This window comes from Ranitomeya variabilis, chromosome 3 (genome assembly GCF_051348905.1).
Source record: "Ranitomeya variabilis isolate aRanVar5 chromosome 3, aRanVar5.hap1, whole genome shotgun sequence".
Lineage (NCBI taxonomy): Eukaryota > Metazoa > Chordata > Amphibia > Anura > Dendrobatidae > Ranitomeya > Ranitomeya variabilis.
The window spans coordinates 3,152,729-3,176,137 of record NC_135234.1 but is presented as its reverse complement, the minus strand read 5'-3'; the positions used below and the strand labels follow the sequence as shown (position 1 = coordinate 3,176,137).

The 23,409-nt window shown below is 46.6% G+C and overlaps 1 protein-coding gene across 1 annotated transcript in view; it reads left to right on the top strand.

The window, feature by feature from the left end:
• ICOSLG (inducible T cell costimulator ligand) overlaps nt 1-23,409 on the top strand; it is a 234,176-nt gene that overhangs the window by 123,482 nt on the left and 87,285 nt on the right. Inside the window, exons 3-4 of the mRNA XM_077293551.1 lie at nt 16,538-16,894; nt 17,561-17,845. Of these exons, the coding sequence (XP_077149666.1) occupies nt 16,538-16,894; nt 17,561-17,845 (642 nt within the window). The remainder of the gene's footprint in view (nt 1-16,537; nt 16,895-17,560; nt 17,846-23,409) is intronic.

Here is a 23,409-nt window from a genome sequence, read left to right as displayed (position 1 = left end):
CTTATCTAGATGTGTTGTGAGAACTTTGAACCCCCAAGTGTTTCACTACAGTTTGTAACGCAAAGCCGTGAAAATAAAAATTCTTTTTTTTTTCACAAAAATGATTTTTTAGCCCCCAGCTTTGTATTTTTACAAGGGTAACAGAATAAATTGGACCCTACAAGTTGTTGTCCAATTTGTCCTGAGTACGCTGATACCCCCTATGTGGGGGGTAACCACTGTTTGGGCACATGACAGAGCTCGGAAGGGAAGGAGCGCCATTTGGAATGCAGACTTAAATGGATTGGTCTGCAGGCGTCACGTTGCATTTGCAGAGCCCCTGATGTACCCAAACAGTACAAACCCCCCACAAGTGACCCCATATTGGAAACTAGACCTCCCAAGGAACTTATCTAGATGTGTTGTGAGAACTTTGAACCCCCAAGTGTTTCACTACAGTTTACAACGCAGAGCCGTGAAAATAAAACATATTTTTTTCCCACAAAAATGATTTTTAGCCCCCCAAATTTTTATTTTCCCAAGGATAACAAGAGAACTTGGACCGCAGAAGTTGTTGTTCAATTTGTCCCGAGTACGCTGATAACCCATATGTTGGGGTAAACCCCTTTTTGGACGCACGGGAGAGCTCGGAAGGGAAGGAGCACTGTTTTACTTTTTCAACGCAGAATTGGCTGGAATTGAGATCGGACGCCATGTCACGTTTGGAGAGCCCCTGATGTGCCTGAACAGTGGAAACTCCCCAATTCTACCTGAAACCCTAACCCAAACACACCCCTAACCCTAATCCCAACGGTAACCCTAACCCTACCCCTAACCTCACCTCTAACCGTTTAATGAACATTTTCTGACAGTCATAAGTGCCACGTATTTAAGTGCCACGTATTTAAGTGCCACATATTTAAGTGCCACGTATTTAAGTGCCACGTGTTTCAGTGCCACGTGTTTCAGTGCCACGTGTTTCAGTGCCACGATATTTCAGTGCCACGTATTTCAGTGCCACGTACTATAAATACTATAACTATGTGGTTATACGTGGCACTGAAATATCGTGGCACGTAAATACGTGGCACTTAAGTACGTGGCACTTAAGTACGTGGCACTTAAATACGTGGCACGTAAATACGTGGCACGTAAATACGTGGCACTTAAGTACGTGGCACTTAAGTACGTGGCACTTAAATACGTGGCACGTAAATACGTGGCACTTAAGTACGTGGCACTTAAGTACGTGGCACTTAAGTACGTGGCACTTAAGTACGTGGCACTTAAGTACGTGGCACTTAAGTACGTGGCACTTAAATACGTGGCACGTAAATACGTGGCACGTAAATACGTGGCACTTAAGTACGTGGCACTTAAGTACGTGGCACTTAAGTACGTGGCACTTAAATACGTGGCACGTAAATACGTGGCACGTAAATACGTGGCACTTAAGTACGTGGCACTTATATACGTGGCACTTATATACGTGGCACTTATATACGTGGCACTTATATACGTGGCACTTATATACGTGGCCACTGAAATATCGTGGCACTTATATACGTATATAAACGTATATTTTAGTGCCACGTATTTCAGGTTAGGGGTAGGGTTAGGGGTAGGGTTTTTTTTTTTTGTTTGTTTTCTTGTGTTTTTCTATAAAAACGCATGCGTCTAAAAACGCATGCGTTTTACCACGTTTACATGCGTTTTTTCACACATGCGTTTTTTAAAAAAACGCATGCAGATAAAAACGCAAGTGTGAAACCAGCCTAAAAGACGCTTTTTATAGCAAAAAAGTTTTTGCGTCTCCACATTTTGAGACCTATAATTTTTCCACATTTTGGTCCACAGAGTCATGTGAGGTCTTGTTTTTTGTGGGACGAGTTGACGTTTTTATTGGTAACATTTTCGGACACGTGACCATTTTTGATCACTTTTTATTCCGATTTTTGTGAGGCAGAATGACCAAAAACCAGCTATTCATGAATTTCTTTTGGGGGAGGCGTTTATACCGTTCCGCGTTTGGTAAAATTGATAAAGCAGTTTTATTCGTCGGGTCAGTACGATTACAGCGATATCTCATTTATATAATTTTTTTATGTTTTGGCGCTTTTATACGATAAAAACTATTTTATAGAAAAAATAATTATTTTGGTATCGCTTTATTCTGAGGACTATAACTTTTTTATTTTTTTGCTGATGATGCTGTATGGCGGCTCGTTTTTTGCGGGACAAGATGACGTTTTCAGCGGTACCATGGTTATTTATATCCGTCTTTTTGATCGCGTGTTATTCCACTTTTTGTTCGGCGGTATGGTAATAAAGCGTTGTTTTTTGCCTCGTTTTTTTTTTTTTTTTTCTTACGGTGTTTACTGAAGGGGTTAACTAGTGGGGCAGTTTTATAGGTTGGGTCGTTACGGACGCGGCGATACTAAATATGTGTACTTTTATTGTTTTTTTTATTTTATTTAGATAAAGAAATGTATTTATGGGAATAATATTTTTTTTTTTTTTCATTATTTTGGAATATTTTTTTTTTTTTTTTTTTTACACATTTGAAAAATTTTTTTTTAACTTTTTTACTTTGCCCCAGGGGGGGACAATACAGATCGGTGATCTGCCAGTTTGCATAGCACTCTGACAGATCACCGATCTGAGGAAAGTGCAGGCTGCTTCACAGTGCCTGCTCTGAGCAGGCGTCTGTGAAGCCACCTCCCTCCCTGCAGGACCCGGATCCGCGGCCATCTTGGATCCGGGTCTGGGAGCTGCAGGGAGGGAGGTAAGACCCTCGCAGCAACGCGATCACATCGCGTTGCTGCGGGGGGCTCAGGGAAGCCCGCAGGGAGCCCCCTCCCTGCGCGATGCTTCCCTGCACCGCCGGCACATCGCGATCATGTTTGATCGCGGTGTGCCGGGGGTTAATGTGCCGGGGGCGGTCCGTGACCGCTCCTGGCACATAGTGCCGGATGTCAGCTGTGATAATCAGCTGACACCCGGCCGCGATCGGCGGCGCTCCCCCCGTGAGCGCCGCTGATCGCGTATGACGTACTATCCCGTCGGCGGTCATACGGGCCCACCCCACCTCGACGGGATAGTACGTCGGATGTCAGGAAGGGGTTAACATAATAACTAGCACCTCTGCCTCTATCACCCACTCCTGGTTTTGGATTACAAAAACTGATATTAAATACAGACCAAATGCTGCCAGTTTTAGGACAGCCTTGGTTTGTAGAGGAAAAAGATAGGAGACACGGTCAACTCAACCAAAACTAAAGTTTATTAATGAGAAATATTATTATCATTTCAGAAAATTACTGGTACAGATCGAATTACAACAGGACATTTACACAACATTGTCCTGCCATGACACACATCCAATATCTGAATAAAAAAAGGCAGCAAATTGGTCCCGCATGTGACCAACGGCTGCAGTTCACCTCAGCGGGTGATGCTGGAAATCGGGCAGTGGGTGTGCAACTGGTTCATCAAGTTCAATGTTGGGTTGCTCCTTAACCATTATATAATTGTGCAGAACCACACAGGCTTTGACCACCTCGTCGACTGTCTCCACTTTTAGATTTATGGCTGATGCAAGAATGCGCCATTTTGAGACTAGAATCCCAAAGGTACACTCCACTGTTCTTCGGGCCCTGGTCAGTCTGTAGTTAAAGATCCTTCTAGTGTGGTTCAAGTCCCGACTGGAATAGGGCTTCAGTAGGTTTTCACACATCTGGAAGGCCTCATCCCCAACCATAACAAATGGCATTGGTGGTCCTTGAATGTTGGGGAGAGGTTGTGGCGGGGGGAAATTTAAATTTTTTCCATACACACGGCGGCCCATATACGAGTTCTTGAAAGTCTGTGAATCGTTGCCACGGCCAAAAGCTCCAATGTCCACGGCGATGAAGCGACAGTTTGCATCGGTTATTGCCATGAGCACAACAGAAAAATATTTTTTGTAATTGAAGTACTCTGATCCTGTTCTGGCTGGTTTGATAATGCAAATGTGCTTTCCATCCACCGCTCCTAAACAGTTGGGGAAATCACACACACTCCAGAATTTCTCCGCAATTTCTAGCCACATGTCCAAGGTGGGTAGGGGAATAAACTCATCCCGGAGTACATTCCATATAGCCCGACAGGTGTCCGCAACTATTCCAGACAGGGTGGATATTCCAAGCCGGTATTGGAAGTGGAGGGATGACAAACTCTCTCCGGTGGCCAGAAATCTGTAAGAAAAACAAACACAAAAACCATTACAATCTATTCTTTTTATGGTGTGGTTACGCTAAAGAAAGAAAGGAAAATACCCAAAAAATACATGTCAGAAAACAGTAAATTTGGACTGTCATTGGTTTAGATTTGGAACGTACCTTAATGTAACCAGCAGACGTTCCTCGGGTGGAATCGCTTTACGGAGCTGGGTGTCCTGTCGTCGTATGGCTCCTTGGACACGAGACAGCAAATCCCAGAATGAGTCTTGCGACATTCGTGTGTATTCCTGTAATTTCTCCGGGTTGGCATTAAGCTCGGCATAGAGCGTGTGATGGGCTCCACGGCTCTCACGTAGTTCGATAATGGGGTGCCTCCAAAAACGCCTACGTTGTCTCCTTCTCCATCTTTGGCGATTTCTGTCTTGCTCCCAAGCGAAAGTACAGGCAAGAAACAGTTTGAAGCTGAAATCCAGGTTGAAATAAAAGCTCTCCATGCGAAGATCCATCATGACACAGGATACAGTAGCAAACTGTTAAAATTTCAGTAGCCCTAGGGTCTATATATAGAGATCCCATAATACACGCCCTCTGTAGTCCCATTGGCGGTGTCTGGTTATCTTGATTTTTCTCTTGTGAAATTTCTCATGATGCGTACCAGAAACGCAAACGCTGGAAAAAAACGCATGTAAACGTGTACAAACGCGGCGTTTTTTTAACCGCATGCGTCAAAAAAACGCCGCGTTTGTACGTGTTTACATGCGTTTTTTCCACCACTTGCGGATGCGTTTTAAACGCTGCGGATTTAAACCCAAATGTGAAACTAGCCTAAGCTCTGCCTGCTGCAGCTATCTAGTTTGGTATCGGTCGCCAGTTTATTTGACTGTTTCTGGACTTGAAGCTCTGCTCTGCTTCAGGACTCTTTTCTAGTGACTGCGAACCCTGGTGTGAACTGTGTTCTATGATCTGCTTTACTCCAGAGAGTGCTACGCCCATAAGACTTTGCCCGCAGCGGAGCTGCAAATGAACTTCTCCTAAGAAGGACCTTGTTTGCCATTCACTTGAACTTATGTGCACATGCTGCACCCACGTTGGTGCATATAAACATTGACTCTGCCTGCAGCAGAGCTGCAAAGTATCTTCTCCTGATATCACCTTGTTTGCTGTGTTTTGTACTTGCTCACACCTTGCACCTGTGTTTATTGAATTATACAGACTTTACACTGCACTTTGGTTCTGCTGCCTGAGATTCCTGAGTGTACCGCTATAAGGCCGGAGACACACTGGTGCGAGATACGGCCGAGTCTCGCTGGTTAAAAGCAAGCTGTAGCGCCGGCACCGGAGCGGAGCGTGCTGCTCCATGTATTGCTATGCGGCCGCACGCTCCGCTCCGGAGTGCCGGTGCCACAGCTTGCTTTTAACCAGCGAGACTCGGCCGTATCTCGCACCAGTGTGTCTCCGGCCTAATTGTTACACTAGCCTTCTTCTGCTCTTGTCACTGAATGGAAACATTGATTCCTGAGGATAATCTGACGAGCTAGCAAATCACTAATAAAACACAGTTCATTTGTCCAATAGTCTTTAGTAAGTGGTCAGCTCCTCACACCCAGGTTATACCGGCTGTACACAGGGGCTGGCTGGCACTTTTCAGCCTGGGGGGCAATCACAAGGCAGTGGCCCTCGAGTTGCGGTGGCCCTCCTTTTCCCTGCTTACCTCTGACCATTGCATTAAAGCAGCAGACATAACAGGCTTTAAAAACAGGCTGGTACAGAGATATGGGAACAGAACTGAGCTTGCTGCATAGATATGGGAGCAGAACCGAGCTTACTACAGAGATATGGGAGCAGAACCGAGCTTACTACAGAGATATGGGAGCAGAACCGAGCTTACTACAGAGATATGGGAGCAGAACCGAGCTTACTACAGAGATATGGGAGCAGAACCGAGCTTACTACAGAGATATGGGAGCAGAACCGAGCTTACTACAGAGATATGGGAGCAGAACCGAGCTTACTACAGAGATATGGGAGCAGAACCGAGCTTACTACAGAGATATTGGAGCAGAACAGAGCTTCCTATAGAGATATAGGAGCAGAACAGAGCTTACTGCAGAGATATGGGAGCAGAACGGAGCTTACTACAGACATATGGGAGCAGAACGGAGCTTACTACAGACATATGGGCGCAGAACGGAGCTTACTACAGAGCAGTATAATATAGTAAAATATATAGATGAATTAGAAATGGCGACACACGCAAACGTCATCTGCATTAGTAATACATGCACCATTACATAATTAGTTGTAGGCTGGGTTCACAAGAGTGAAGTTTACATTCTGTATACGCACCACAACCTCCAGCCTCGCGGAGGGTATCCCTCCTGTAAACCCAGCCTGACGGGGACAACCCCTTATAAATGGAAGTGTGCTCCTCTAAACCATGCAATCACTGCCAATCCTCCAACCGTAAGTGGTGAATTTCCAGAGCTGGGAAATGGGATTTCAATATTAGAACACGTCAACTTTGGTTCCCGTCCCTCCTCAAGGAAGTATGGCAGACAGGTGTGATAAGACTATTAGAAAAACTACTGCCACACACACGAGGGTACATACTGGCAGAAGTGTGAGGGCATTAGTGCCTGTGTATGGACATGTCAGAGGCTAGAGAGAAGAAAGCTTGGTCCCTCTTAGCTTCTGGCAATGTTTTACCTCAGCTCACATTTGGGCCATACCATTGTAAAACAGGTAGACACATTTACCCACTGACCCTACTATTCATAAGGAACTGCTGTCTACCCCTTAGTTGCCCACTGTATATAGTCAGTGTGGGGATGTGGGCTACAGAACAACACAGGGCGATGACACTGCTACCTGAACCCTTCAGCTGCCCCACAATATGCAGGGAGTAAAACCAGTACAAAGTATGGCAGCCTCCCTGCAGAGCTGTCCAGGGCCGGACTGGGACAAAAAAGGAGCAATGCCACACAAACCCCACCAGCCCACAGACTATAAAGGTACCTTCACACTCAGCAACTTTACAACGATATCGCTAGCGATCTGTGACGTTGCAGCGTCCTGGATAGCGATCTCGTCGTGTTTGACACGCAGCAGCGATCTGGATCCTGCTGTGATATCGCTGGTCGGAGCTAGAAGTCCAGAACTTTATTTGGTCGTCAGGTCGGCGTGTATCGTCATGTTTGACATCAAAAGCAACGATGTCAGCAATGTTTTACATGGAGCTAACGACCTGTGAGAACGATAAGTGAGTCACCGCTACGTCACAGGATCGCTCTTGCATCGTTCTGGAGCTGCTGTGTTTGACGTCTCTACAGCGACCTAAACAGCGACGCTGCAGCGATCGGCTCGTTGTCTATATCGCTGCAGCGTCGCTGAGTGTGACGGTACCTTAACACTCCCCCCACACCCGATCAGTGGATTTTCCTATACTGTGTTGTGCCCTTCAACGCTCCTCTTAAAGGCGTTATTTGAAGAGCTATGTGTGAATGTCGCCACAGTGCCCACGATTGATCGCTTCTTTAGAGCGCCGGTTCTCGAGATCATGGGGGTCCCAGCGGTCGGACCCCAGCAACTACAAAGTTCTCGGGAAAGGGGATTACTTGGTATAATCCATTTAAATGTGTTTTCCAATATATATATATTTTATTTTCCCATAGTATTCCTGAAAATAATAAACCAATATTAACCCTCCCAAAGACCAATGTCGCCTATCCGAGAACAGGACAGGAACAGGATTGGCAGGAGGAATGGTACTGTGCAGTGTATATATACAGGACAGGAGGAGTGGTACTGTGCAGTGTATATATACAGGAGGAGTGGTACTGTGCAGTGTATATATACAGGACAGGTGGAGGGTACTGTGCAGTGTATATATACAGGACAGGAGGAGTGGTACTGTGCAGTGTATATATACAGGACAGGAGGAGTGGTACTGTGCAGTGTATATATACAGGAGGAGTGGTACTGTGCAGTGTATATATACAGGAGGAGTGGTACTGTGCAGTGTATATATACAGGACAGGAGGAGTGGTACTGTGCAGTGTATATATACAGGACAGGTGGAGGGTACTGTGCAGTGTATATACAGGAGGAGTGGTACTGTGCAGTGTATATATACAGGACAGGAGGAGGGTACTGTGCAGTGTATATATACAGGAGGAGTGGTACTGTGCAGTGTATATATACAGGAGGAGTGGTACTGTGCAGTGTATATATACAGGAGGAGCGGTACTGTGCAGTGTATATATACAGGAGGAGTGGTACTGTGCAGTGTATATATACAGGAGGAGTGGTACTGTGCAGTGTATATATACAGGAGGAGCGGTACTGTGCAGTGTATATATACAGGAGGAGCGGTACTGTGCAGTGTATATATACAGGACAGGAGGAGTGGTACTGTGCAGTGTATACAGTTAGGTCCATATATATTTGGACAAAGACAACATTTTTCTACTTTTGGTAATAGGCATTACCACAATGAATTTTAAACAAAACAATTCAGATGCAGTTGAAGTTCAGACTTTCAGCTTTCATTTGAGGGTATCCACATTAAAATTGGATGAAGGGTTTAGGAGTTTCAGCTCCTTAACCTGTGCCACCCTGTTTTTAAAGGGACCAAAAGTAATTGGACAATTGACTCCAAGGCTATTTCATGGACAGGTGTGGGCAATCCCTTCAATATGTAATTCTCAATTAAGCATTTAAAAGGCCTGGAGTTGATTTGAGGTGTGGTGCTTGCATTTGGAAGGTTTTGCTGTTAAGTAAACATGTGGTCAAAGGAGCTCTCCATGCAGGTGAAACAAGCCATCCTTAAGGTGCGAAAACAGAAAAAACCCATCCGAGAAATTGCTACATAATTAGGAGTGGCAAAATCTACAGTTTGGTACATCCTGAGAAAGAAAGAAAGCACTGGTGAACTCATCAATGCAAAAAGACCTGGGCACCCACAGAAGACAACAGTGGTGGGTGATCGCAGAATAATCTCCATGGTGAAGAGAAACCCCTTCACAACAGCCAACCAAGTGAACAACACTCTCCAGGAGGTAGGTGTATCAATATCCAAATCTACCATAAAGAGAGGACTGCATGAAAGTAAACACAGAGGGTTCACTGCACGGTGCAAGCCAATCATAAGCATCAAGAATAAAAAGGCTAGACTGGACTTTGCTAAAAAACATCTAAAAAAAGCCAGCACAGTTCTGGAAGAACATTTTTTGGACAGATGAAACCAAGATCAACCTCTACCAGAATGATGAAAAGAGAAAAGTATGGCAAAGGCGTGGTACAGCTCATGATCCAAAGCATACCACATCATCTGTAAAACACGGCGGAGGCAGTGTGATGGCTTGGGCATGCATGGCTGCCAGTGGCACTGGGTCCCTAGTGTTTATTGATGATGTGACACAGGACAGAAGCAGCCGAATGAATTCTGAGGTCTTCAGAGCCATACTGTATGCTCAGATCCAGCCAAATGCAGCCAAACTGATTGGTCGTCGTTTCATACTACAGATTGACACTGACCCAAAACATAAAGCTAAAGCAACCCAGGAGTTTATTAAAGCAAAGAAGTGGAATATTCTTGAATGGCCAAGTCAGTCACTTGATCTCAACCCAATTGAGCATGCATTTCCCTTGTTAAAGACTAAACTTCAGACAGAAAGGCCCACAAACAAACAGCAACTGAAAACCACCGCAGTGAATGCCTGGCCGAGCAACAAAAAGGAGGAAAAACAGCATCTAGTGATGTCCATGAGTTCAAGACTTCAGGCAGCCATTGCAAACAAAGGGTTTTCAACCAAGTACTAAAAATGAACATTTCATTAAAAATTATTGAATCTGTCCAATTACTTTTGGTCCCTTTAAAAACAGGGTGGCACCTGTTAAGGAGTTGAAACTCCTAAACCCTTCATCCAATTTTAATGTGGATACCCTCAAATGAAAGCTGAAAGTCTGAACTTCAACTGCATCTGAATTGTTTTGTTTAAAATTCATTGTGGTAATGTCTATAACCAAAATTAGAAAAATGTTGTCTCTGTCCAAATATATATGGACCTAACTGTATATACAGGAGGAGTGGTACTGTGCAGTGTATATATACAGGAGGAGTGGTACTGTGCAGTATATATACAGGAGGAGCGGTACTGTGCAGTGTATATATACAGGAGGAGTGGTACTGTGCAGTGTATATATACAGGACAGGAGGAGTGGTACTGTGCAGTGTATATATACACAGGAGGAGTGGTACTGTGCAGTGTATATATACAGGAGGAGTGGTACTGTGCAGTGTATATATACAGGAGGAGCGGTACTGTGCAGTGTATATATACAGGACAGGAGGAGGGGTACTGTGCAGTGTATATATACAGGAGGAGTGGTACTGTGCAGTGTATATATACAGGAGGAGTGGTACTGTGCAGTGTATATATACAGGAGGAGTGGTACTGTGCAGTGTATATATACAGGAGGAGTGGTACTGTGCACTGTATATATACAGGACAGGAGGAGGGGTACTGTGCAGTGTATATATACAGGAGGAGTGGTACTGTGCAGTGTATATATACAGGAGGAGTGGTACTGTGCAGTGTATACATACAGGAGGAGTGGTACTGTGCAGTGTATATATACAGGACAGGTGGAGGGTACTGTGCAGTGTATATATACAGGACAGGAGGAGTGGTACTGTGCAGTGTATATATACAGGAGGAGTGGTACTGTGCAGTGTATACAGGAGGAGTGGTACTGTGCAGTGTATATATACAGGACAGGTGGAATGGTACTGTGCAGTGTATATATACAGGAGGAGTGGTACTGTACAGTGTATATATACAGGAGGAGTGGTACTGTGCAGTGTATATATACAGGAGGAGTGGTACTGTGCAGTGTATATATACAGGACAGGAGGAATGGTACTGTGCAGTGTATATATACAGGAGGAGTGGTACTGTACAGTGTATATATACAGGAGGAGTGGTACTGTGCAGTGTATATATACAGGAGGAGTGGTACTGTGCAGTGTATATATACAGGAGGAGTGGTACTGTGCAGTGTATATATACAGGAGGAGTGGTACTGTGCAGTGTATATATACAGGACAGGAGGAGTGGTACTGTGCAGTGTATATATACAGGACAGGTGGAGGGTACTGTGCAGTGTATATACAGGAGGAGTGGTACTGTGCAGTGTATATATACAGGACAGGAGGAATGGTACTGTGCAGTATATATATACAGGAGGAGTGGTACTGTACAGTGTATATATACAGGAGGAGTGGTACTGTGCAGTGTATATATACAGGAGGAGTGGTACTGTGCAGTGTATATATACAGGAGGAGTGGTACTGTGCAGTGTATATATACAGGACAGGAGGAGTGGTACTGTGCAGTGTATATATACAGGACAGGTGGAGGGTACTGTGCAGTGTATATACAGGAGGAGTGGTACTGTGCAGTGTATATATACAGGAGGAGTGGTACTGTGCAGTGTATATACAGGAGGAGCGGTACTGTGCGGTGTATATATACAGGAGGAGTGGTACTGTGCAGTGTATACATACAGGAGGAGTGGTACTGTGCAGTGTATATATACAGGACAGGTGGAGGGTACTGTGCAGTGTATACAGGAGGAGTGGTACTGTGCAGTGTATATATACAGGACAGGTGGAGGGTACTGTGCAGTGTATACAGGAGGAGTGGTACTGTGCAGTGTATATATACAGGGCAGGAGGAGTGGTGCTGTGCAGTGTATATATACAGGAGGAGTGGTACTGTACAGTGTATATATACAGGAGGAGTGGTGCTGTGCAGTGTATATATACAGGAGGAGCGGTACTGTGCAGTGTATATATACAGGAGGAGTGGTGCTGTGCAGTGTATATATACAGGAGGAGCGGTACTGTGCAGTGTATATATACAGGAGGAGTGGTGCTGTGCAGTGTATATATACAGGAGGAGCGGTACTGTGCAGTGTATATATACAGGAGGAGCGGTACTGTGCAGTGTATATATACAGGAGGAGTGGTGCTGTGCAGTGTATATATACAGGAGGAGTGGTACTGTGCAGTGTATATATACAGGACAGGAGGAGTGGTACTGTGCAGTGTATATATACAGGAGGAGTGGTACTGTGCAGTATATATATACAGGACAGGAGGAGTGGTACTGTGCAGTGTATATATACAGGAGTGGTACTGTGCAGTGTATATATATACAGGAGGAGCGGTACTGTGCAGTGTATATATACAGGAGGAGTGGTACTGTGCAGTGTATATATACAGGACAGGAGGAGTGGTACTGTGCAGTGTATATATACAGGAGGAGTGGTACTGTGCAGTGTATATATACAGGAGGAGTGGTACTGTGCAGTGTATATATACAGGAGGAGTGGTACTGTGCAGTATATATATACAGGACAGGAGGAGTGGTACTGTGCAGTGTATATATACAGGAGGAGTGGTACTGTGCAGTGTATATATACAGGAGGAGTGGTACTGTGCAGTGTATATATACAGGAGGAGTGGTGCTGTGCAGTGTATATATACAGGAGGAGTGGTGCTGTGCAGTGTATATATACAGGACAGGAGGAGTGGTACTGTGCAGTGTATATATACAGGACAGGAGGAGGGGTACTGTGCAGTGTATATATACAGGACAGGAGGAGTGGTACTGTGCAGTGTATATATATACAGGAGGAGTGGTACTGTGCAGTATATATATACAGGACAGGAGTGGTACTGTGCAGTGTATATATACAGGAGGAGTGGTACTGTGCAGTGTATATACAGGAGGAGTGGTACTGTGCAGTGTATATATACAGGAGGAGTGGTACTGTGCAGTGTATATATACAGGAGGAGTGGTACTGTGCAGTGTATATATACAGGAGGAGTGGTACTGTGCAGTGTATATACAGGAGGAGTGGTACTGTGCAGTGTATATATACAGGGGAGTGGTACTGTGCAGTGTATATATACAGGACAGGAGGAGTGGTACTGTGCAGTGTATATACAGGAGGAGCGGTACTGTGCGATGTATATATACAGGAGGAGCGGTACTGTGCAGTGTATATATACAGGAGGAGTGGTACTGTGCAGTGTATACATACAGGAGGAGTGGTGCTGTGCAGTGTATACATACAGGAGGAGTGGTACTGTGCAGTGTATACATACAGGAGGAGTGGTACTGTGCAGTGTATATATACAGGACAGGAGGAGTGGTACTGTGCAGTGTATACATACAGGAGGAGTGGTACTGTGCAGTGTATATATACAGGACAGGAGGAGTGGTACTGTGCAGTGTATATACAGGAGGAGTGGTACTGTGCAGTGTATATACACAGATACTTAGATTTACACCACGCAAGCAATATATATATATATAACTGAGCAGCACCAAATGTTTAAGGGCTTGTCCACTACTAGGACAACCCCTAAATGTTCGGCCCCGATACATTAATAAAGCCTATACTCACCTCCTGTGCCGCGCCGTTCCCACAGTGGCTGTGATGTGGTGTTATGACACATGTTGCCCGGAACCAATCAGTGCTGGTGTCACTGTCTCTGCCTTCAGACAAACTGAACATGAAGAGGACGTCCGGGATCAAGCAGCTCATCCTGCACTTCCTCTTCATGTTCAGTTTGTCTGAAGGCAGAGACAGTGACACCAGCACTGATTGGTTCCGGGCAACATGTGGCATAACACCACATCACAGCCACTGTGGGAACGGCGCTGGCACGGCAGGTGAGTATAGGCTTTATTAATGTATCGGGGCCGAACATTCAGTGTAAGACGAGGTTGTCCTAGTGGGAGACAATCCCTTTAAGCAGTGGACTCTTTATTAGCCCATATTCTTGGCCATATTCTCGGAGTCCACTGCACACACACAGGGAACCGTGGAATTACCGGGGCTCTGGCCTGTCGCAAAATGGCAGCGCCGGACACCCACGCAGCACTGCTGGGCCCCGGAGACACCCGCAGCACCGGCCAGCAACCGCCAGGCACCCAGAGACACCCGGCAGCAGCATCGGACATGCACCAGCACAAGACCCCCCACACCATCACGTCGCTCATCAGAGCCCCCCTCATCCTGGCCTGCAGCATCACCCCACTCCTGCCTCCTCCAGCAACGACCCTGAGACCCCGCTTCACTGCACCCACTACTCCCAGTAAGCAATAAGACGCATGGATTATAAGAAGCACCACCATTTTATTAAAAAATATTTTTTTCTTATTATTTGGGGTGCGTCTTATAATCCGGAGCCTCTTATAATCCGAAAAATAAGTGGTGTGTATATATATATATATATATATATATATATATATATATACACACACACATATACACACACACACATATACACTGCGGCTGACCTATATGGGCTATACAGAGCGGTCGCAGTATATTACACACAGTGGTATCACCTATATAATGTATGTACCGCAGTTTCGCCTATATAATGTATATAGACTGCTGTACATACATTATATAGGTGATACTGCTACTGCGGTATATAATCGCAGTATCACTTATATATTGCATATACAACAGTCAATATACATTAGACAGGTCAAACTGCAAATGCTGCATATACATAAAAAAGTTTTCATCTTGGGTCTCATCTGAGATAGGGGAGGATGAGGGGAGAGGATGAGGAGGGTCCACTGTCCAGCCAGCATCGGAGGTGCGGAGGATATGGAGCAGATGCAGGCCGGGGATTGGTGAGGAGAGCACTGTTCTCTGACACTGGTTCTGGCCAGGGTCAGACACAGTAAGGCTCAGGCGTCTCTGCGCGCGGTGGCGGCCTTTTCAAACCTTTGCACAGGCCCTGGTGCGTGCGCTCTCCTGTTTTCCCTCACTGACAAAGGCGGCAGCCATGTACGCAAGCAAGAACGAGGGCTGTGCTCATGTGGGCCGCCACGGCCTTGGACAGCGCGTTCACCAAGAGAGCACGCACCAGGGCCTGTGCAGAGGATTTAGAGGGCCGGCGGCCCATTTTGTAGCTCAGCGTGCTTAGGGGCCCCTCAGCACTCCGGGCCCCGCTGCAACCTCTGTAGTTACGCCCGATAGGGGTATACTATAGGCACAGGTACACAATGTTATATACACTGGATGGATCAATCCTGCACCTGGCCCAGGACATACATGCACTGTATATATACAGGGCCATGTATATAGCATGTGATGCCCAGTCACCAGGTTCAGGCGTGATCACTCCAGTGCTGGGTTCTGCAGACAGTCTCTGCTCACTCTCAGTATAGGGAGATTTATTGCAGGAGACTGAACTTTCCTGCAGTCTGGTGACTCTGGAGCCGATGACCTGGCACTGACAGGGTGAAAGTTCAGACTCCTGCAATAAATCTGTGAGCATCAGCAGAGCGGCCACTGATACTATAGGGACCGGCCCTGGACTAATCGGGAGGTGAGCAGCAGCGTCCATCCCCTCTCCACACACAGAGCTGAAGGTACTCACTGATGTGTGAGCCGGCCACATGCAGCAGTGTTCCCTCTTCCTCAGCAGCCGCCGGCCGCACACAGAGCTGAAGGTACTCACTGATGTGTGAGCCATCCACATGCAGATCTCCAGCAGTTACATGCAGCAGTGTTCCCTCTTCCTCAGCAGCCGGCCGGCCGCACACAGGGGGCACGGGGCGTGTCTGCTCCACTGTGAGGCCGCTGTCAGGACACAGAGAACACAGCGCCGGCCACCAGCAGCCCGAATCAGCTGCTTGGTGACCGGCCCGGGGGGCACATGCCCCTTTGCCACCCGGCCCAGTCCGCGCCAGCCTGTACATATATGATTATACTGTATTCAGGAGATGTCCAAGTTATACCAGCTGGGGAGACCTTCTGTAATTGTGCTTACATATAAGAAATTTGCAGTATTAGGCTATGTGCACACGTTCAGGATTTCTTGCAGAAATTTCCTGAGCAAAACCGGACATTTTCTGCAAGAAATCCGTATGCGTTTTTGATGCGTTTTTTTCCGGAGCTTCCCAATGCATTAAATAGCGGGAAAAACACGAAAAACCTGCAAAACTAATGACCATGCTGCGTTTTTTTTACCACGATGTGTTTTTTATCTCGGAAAAAAACGTATCCTGTGCACAAAAATTGCGGAATGCATTCTAAATTATGGGATGCATAATGTATGCGTTTTTATAGCGAAAAAAACGTGAAAAATCCGCAACATGTGCACACAGCCTTACCGTCTGACTCTGCTCTTCCAGTGCAGATGGTGAGGCCTGATGTCCGAGCAGCTGGACTGTACATAACGTTAGTCTTGTCTTCCTCTCGCCGCCATGTCTCATGTGTAACGCTTCATGTCGCACAGCTTCTAGGTTCGTATTCAGCATGCTGGGATCTCTACATGGCTCGGTGGAGTTGCCGTGTGTCTACAATCAGCTGCCAGATGCCATAGAGGAGATCAATGTGTACTGGCAACTGAGGAACTGTACAAAAGATCTGGTGGTGGCTGCAGTCATGAAAGGGAAGGTGGACATGAAATTTGTGGATGAGCGGTTCAAGGGCCGCGCTCATCTCAATCCTGAGGGTTTACGAGCTGGAAATTTCAACCTCAGCCTAAGAAACCTATCCTTACATGATAGTGGCACCTATGTCTGCATCATACTGTGGAGTCCGTCCTATACAGACATCCTCAATAATACTACGGTAGAGCTGAAGGTGACAGGTGAGGACATGCACCCGCTAAGAGCTCCCCCATAACTTTACCCTCACCACATCTCAGTCATGAGCCATCCTCCTCTCCACCTCATGAGCAGGTCTCTCTTCTATCTTCACTCTCACCTCCACCTCATGAGCAATCCTCACCTCCAACACCACCTCATGAGCAATCCTCACCTCCAACACCACCTCATGAGCAATCCTCACCTCCAACACCACCTCATGAGCAATCCTCACCTCCAACACCACCTCATGAGCAATCCTCACCTCCAACACCACCTCATGAGCAATCCTCACCTCCAACACCACCTCATGAGCAATCCTCACCTCCAACACCACCTCATGAGCAATCCTCACCTCCAACACCACCTCATGAGCAATCCTCACCTCCAACACCACCTCATGAGCAATCCTCACCTCCAACACCACCTCATGAGCAATCCTCACCTCCAACACCACCTCATGAGCAATCCTCACCTCCAACACCACCTCATGAGTAGGTCTCATCTTTACTTTTACTCTCACATCCACATCATGAGCAGTGCCCACCTTCACTTCATGAGCAGACCTCACTTCTACCTACACCCTCACTCCCACCTCATGAGCAGGCTTCACCAAGTTATACGGCAGTGTGAGCACTTACCATTACCCTTCAAACTTTTTGTATCTGCAGCTGAATTCAGTACCCCACTGATGGACGTCCCTGAACCAGGAAAGCTGCTGTATGGCCAGGAGGTGAACTTCACCTGCAAATCACAAGGAGGACTTGAGCTGCCAATAATAATGTGGATAAACTACAATGATGGCAGCAGAATCCAGGATGGTCTTGTCCACGAAGTCATTCACCAAGATGGGGACTTCATCAATGTGATGAGCACAATCACCCTCAACATCACGTCCAACATCAACATCTCGTGTGTCATAGTCACCAAGAATGGAAATCTGACGTCCCAGCACTGTGAGTCCACCACGACACTAAACTTTAGATGAGTTTTTACCTTTTTATTTTTTGTATACTTAAAAAGCAGGACTGAGCTTGAAGATAATGCTGGTTTGTAGCCTGCAAGTCAGGGGTGGCAGAGGAGATGGACTCCTGCTGAATCTGAGGAAAAGCAAACTCCCACAGACTTGTAGCCTCTGAGTGCAATGCTGCGTAATTGCTAAGTACCTGACCTGTACCTGACCTGTACCTGAGCCGCTGAGTCGGCCTTAAAAGGCCTAAGATAATGATGGCAAAGGAGTTGGCAGGGACCAATGCAAAGAAAGGGAAACATAAGGCACAAAGACCGGCGCTAGAGCCGGGACAAGTGAGTAACAAAAGGGTGACATTATATGGAGGGCTAGAGGAGTTAAAGAGATAAGATGCATGCGTCTGTAAAGGAAGCAGTTATATGGAGTATCAGGAGGAGTTAAAGGGAGGTGTGTGGAGAAGTATGGGACGGTAAAAGGAGGAGTTAGATGGAAAAGAAGGAGTTAAAGGAGGAGGAGTTAAAGAGAAGCGAGTGGAGAAGCATGGAGAAATAAAGGGAGGAGTTATATGGAGAAGGTGGAGGAGGTAAGGGGAAGGTTATCAGGAGTTAAAGGGAGGAGTTTTATGGAGTAGCAGGAGTTAAATGGAAGCTTGTGGAGAAGTATGGGATGTTAAAAGGAGGAGTTAAAGGGAAGGATCTTATGCAGAATTAGGAGGAGTCTCATAGAAAAACATTAGATGAAGCAATAGTGGGAGTTGTAACTAGTAGTATAGCAGTATTTCATTGTGTGCTCACAATCCATGGCCTGATAACTACCCACAAACAGTGACTCCTGTAGTCACTCCCACAAGTAGGCTCTCTGAAGCTTTAATGGCTCCGCCTCCTATAGGGCACTACAGAAGGGCAGATAATAAGTGATGACCCGACCACGCGCTCACTGCTCCAGAACCCAACCTTTCCAAAGTATGTCAGAAAGCGCGGCTGTACAGGAGAGTAAGGGATCGAAAAGCAGGACCCATCTTGTAGGCCATCCATATCCCATCTGTGCCCCACTCGTGCCCCGTGTAACAGTCTCGTCAGTATCAGGGACCTCCAACATTCAGCGGGATCGGTGGGATCTCACAGCTGGAAGATGCGCCATATTGGTAATGATGTCACATCAGAAACAAAGAACATCGGAATAGTGATAGTGTCAGGACATCTGGGAGGGCGATCAGACCACCCCCATACAGTGCCTTTGAAAAAGTCATCACACCCCATAAACTTTTCCACATTTTTTTCATGTTACAGCCACAAATGTAAATGTATGTATTTTATTGGGATTTTCTGTGATAAAAAAAATATCACAGAGGAGGAAACAGCCTGACAAACACCAGTCCAGATCACCAATGCACTGCAATATGCAGCAGACCCCATGAAATAGGCGGGGGCAGCACAGCTGCAAAATGCGGATCGAGCAACCACTCACAAACCCCCCAATTCATGGAGCGGGCGGCTGCCTAGAACGTACCCAGATGATGCTTGTGTAGGACGCCAGTCGCACAGGTACATGTGACGCTCCGTGTCTGGCTTCAGCCATTAATGACGCCCAGGCTGTCCAGCACTATATGAGTGCACCCCACAGTGGCGGACACCCCAATTCACCCAACCAACACTAGAGAGATACTGAAGAGCATGAAGGATCCACACCTCGCTACCCCACCTGACGTCAATATTATGTCAGCGGGATCACGTGGTAAGGTCTCTCTACTTGTACCAACGTGACACGCTGCACCCCTGGGATCACATAAGGTCAGCTTGGCACAGTTTACGCAGACACCCCCTGTCCACACGGGCCCAGTGAGGTACGGGGAGTGAGAAGATGTGGCCCACGCAGTCACTGATGTGGCACCACACTCACCCACAACCCTGACAGGCAATATACGCCTAGTCCGTTAACAGGGTATATAGGGTCACAGACCCGCCCCAGTAGCGTGTGAGATTAGGCCGAGAAATGATCGTGTGAATTTGTGGATTGAGGTAAGAGCAGCCCAAGGTTAGATTATAGATTTAATCGACTTAAGGGCACAAAGACCATACACTCAGTATACTGTGAGGGTGATCGTATGCGAGGGTCCATGTGTGTCCCCCAGGAAGCGAATGGAAGCGTATTGAGGCCGCTGGAGGGCATTGCAGTCACAGACATGGCTGTGGTTGCAGTGCAGAATAAAAGTAAGTGTGAACCTGGTCGAGTTATTTGACCAAGGCAATGTTTAGGAAACCCATTAAGGGCTTTTATTTTTTTGAGTGAACTACAGGATGGTAGTGGGGCGGTACTGGGAGAACAATACCCCTGACCGATCTCCTAGAGAGAAAGAAATCGGTCATGGTACGGTGGAACCCTCAAGCGGAGGAAGCATACCAGTCTATGAAGGTGGCGCTGTGCGGAGAGACGGTATGCATCAGCCCCAATTTCAAGAGAGACTTTATTGTGCAGACAGACGCCTCCAACGTTGGCCTAGGTGCGGTCCTGTCACAGGAGGTGAATGGAGAAGAACATCCGGTCACCTACCTGAGTGGGAAACTCACCCCAGCCAAGAAAAATTATAGTGTAGTGGAGAAGGAGTGCCTGGCCATTAAGTGGGCCTTGGAGTCCGTACGCTATTATTTGATCGGTCGACCGTTTCGCTTGGTGACAGATCATTTCACCCTTGGTCTGGAAGAGAAATGCCAAGGAGAGGAAGGGAAGTCGCAGGGAATGCGGATGTCCTGTCGTGGGCACCTTGTATGGTGACAAGTTTTCAACCCCACAAGTTTGAACAGGGGGTGATATGTGAGGCAGTAAGGGGGATCATATGCGAGGGTCGATATGTGTCCCTCAGGATGCGCATAGAAGCGTATTGAGGATGCTGGAATGCATTGCAGTCACAGACATGGCTGTGGTTGCAGTGCAAAATAAAAGTAAGTGTGGACCTGGTCAAGTTATTTGGCCAAGTCAATGTTTAGGAAAACCCATTAAGGGCTTTTATTTTTGGAGTGAACTACAGGATGGTAGTAGGACAGTTCACTCCCTCCAGCCGGGTCTTATAAGTGGCCCAAGGCCAAAGATGACATTTAAATACCCTGCAGCAAAGGTTTGGGTGTGTCAGTGTTGGTTTGCAAGCTGCAGAGCAGGTGCCCACGGCAACAGGTCTCAGATACGGACTGTTTTGACGCCCCGGCTGCAATCCGGAGGATACCGTTTGCTTTTCATTTGTAAGTTTTGGACATTAAAGACATTTTGCTTTGAACTTTACTGGGTCGCTGGCTTATTGCCGCACTGTGTGAACACTGCCGCACTACAGTACACAGCAGTTATACACATATAATGGTCATATATACAAAAGCAATAGTGGTAGAAGAAAAGATATAAGCAGAAGATGTTGTCAGTTACCAGTTAGATGAAAAACCTGGGGAGGGCTTTCACATTGAAGGCTTGTGGCCCCCTTTGTGTGCGACTTGGCCTCACATGATGTATTGTTGCGACCTCCTATAGAAAAAAGCATTTACCCGTCTGGGTCTCACCCTTCCTGCCCTCTGGGCTTAATCTAAATCCCCTCCCCTGGAAGTTTAGAGATAAATCTCCCCAAACCTATGAAAGATCATAACTCCTTTCTGGGTGGTCCTAGGGCAGCGGTTCTGGCACCATTGCATGCAACCGGACCCCTGCTACTCGTAGAGACTAAACACAATTTTGTGACCTAGCTGCTACTGGCTGATCTATGTGCCTCCTTTCTCATGTGTGTTAGAATGGCTTGAGACCCAGGCAGGTGCTTGCCCTGTTCTTGGGATCTCGGAAATATACACGATGTACAGCTAGGACATATAGTATTTCCATAACTCATGTGTGAATTCATAGCTAGCAGAATAAAGGACTTATGGCTTGGATCCACAGAGGGTCTTCCTGTAGAAGGTTGCATACCAGCTAGCTAGTGAGGGTGTGAATCCCTGAAGCTGGCCAGGTGTCAGGTTACCACAGCACGTGGTGAAGGCGTTTTTATAATTCTATGCCAAATAGGATACAGATGATTGACATGGAATTATGTCTACAGTATTCTTCACAGATACAAACACAATGTAACAAGTATTTGTGACCTGTAAAGGAAATGATACAAGGTGTAATAATTATTTTATAAATGTAAATCTGATAATTTGTCCTGTGCATTTGAATTCAGCCCCCCCGAGTCATTACCTCGTAGGACCACCTTTCTCTGCAGTCTCTTGGGGGTCTGTCTCTCCCACCTTTTGCTGCAATCTTTTGGGGTCTGTCTCTCCACCTTTCTCTGCGGTCTTTTGGGGTCTGTGTCCAGCTTTGCACATCTAGAGGTGATGCTTTGCCCCTTCTTCTTTGCACACTCGCTCTCGCTCAGTGAGATTGGATGGAGACGTTTGTGATCAGCAACTTTCACGTCTTGTCTCAGATTCCCTGGGATTTGTGTCTGGGTGGTGACTGTTCACACACATGAATATGCTCTGATCTAAACCCTCCATTGTGGCTATGGCAGGATGTTTTTTGTCGTTGTCCTGCGGGAAGGTTAACTTACGCCCCAGTCTCCAGACTTCTGCAGCCTCTAACAGGTTTTCCTCCAGGATTGTCCTGGAGCTCCATCCAACTTCCCATCACCTCTGTCCAGCTTCCTTGTCCCTGCTGTAGAAAGGCCTCCCTACAGCATGATGATACCACCATGTGTGAAGGTGGGGATGGTGTTTTCACAGCGATGTACAGTGTTCGTATTCCACCACACATAGAGTTTTGCATTTAGCCCAAAAAGTTCTGCTTTAGTGTTATCTGACCAAAGCCTCTTCTTCCACATGCTCGCTGTGTCCCCTCTATGGCTTTATGCAAACTTCAAATTGGACTTCTTATGACTTGCTTTTGAAAACTGCTTTCTTCTTTCCCCTCTTCCATAAAGGTCGTGTTTGTAGAGTATACGACTGGCAGTTGCTCTTTCGACAGATTCTCCCACCTGAGTTGTGGATCTCTGCAGCTCCTCCAGAGTGACCATGAGCCTTTTGGCTGCTTCTCTAATTAGTGCTCTCCTTGCTTGGGATGTCAGTTTTGGTGGACAGCCATTTCTTGGTAGGATTGCACTTGTGCCATATTCCTTCCATTTTGGATGACAGATTGAAACAGTGCCCCGTTGTGAAGGGCTCACTTGTTGAGGTGGATCGTTGAAGCCCAAGGTCCCGGTGGGCACACGGACCATGGATGTCAGTGCAGAAGGTAGATGCTTTCTGCATACGGAAAACAGGTAGCAGAGTTACTGGAAGCCACAAGCAGACATGTAGTAGAAGTCCTAGAAGCCAAAAAAGGACAAGAGACATCCTGGAACCTGCAGGCGAAGATGTAGCAGAGGTCCTAAAAGACCGGGAACAAATTGCAGACCCAACTCTGGAGTAACTAGAAAGTCTGAATACCATGGAAGCCACAGATAGAAGACCAAAGACAGGTAGCAGAGTTACTGGAAGCCGCAAGTAGACCTGTAGCAGAAGTACTGGAATCCGCAAGCAGACAGGAGATTTCCTGAAGACT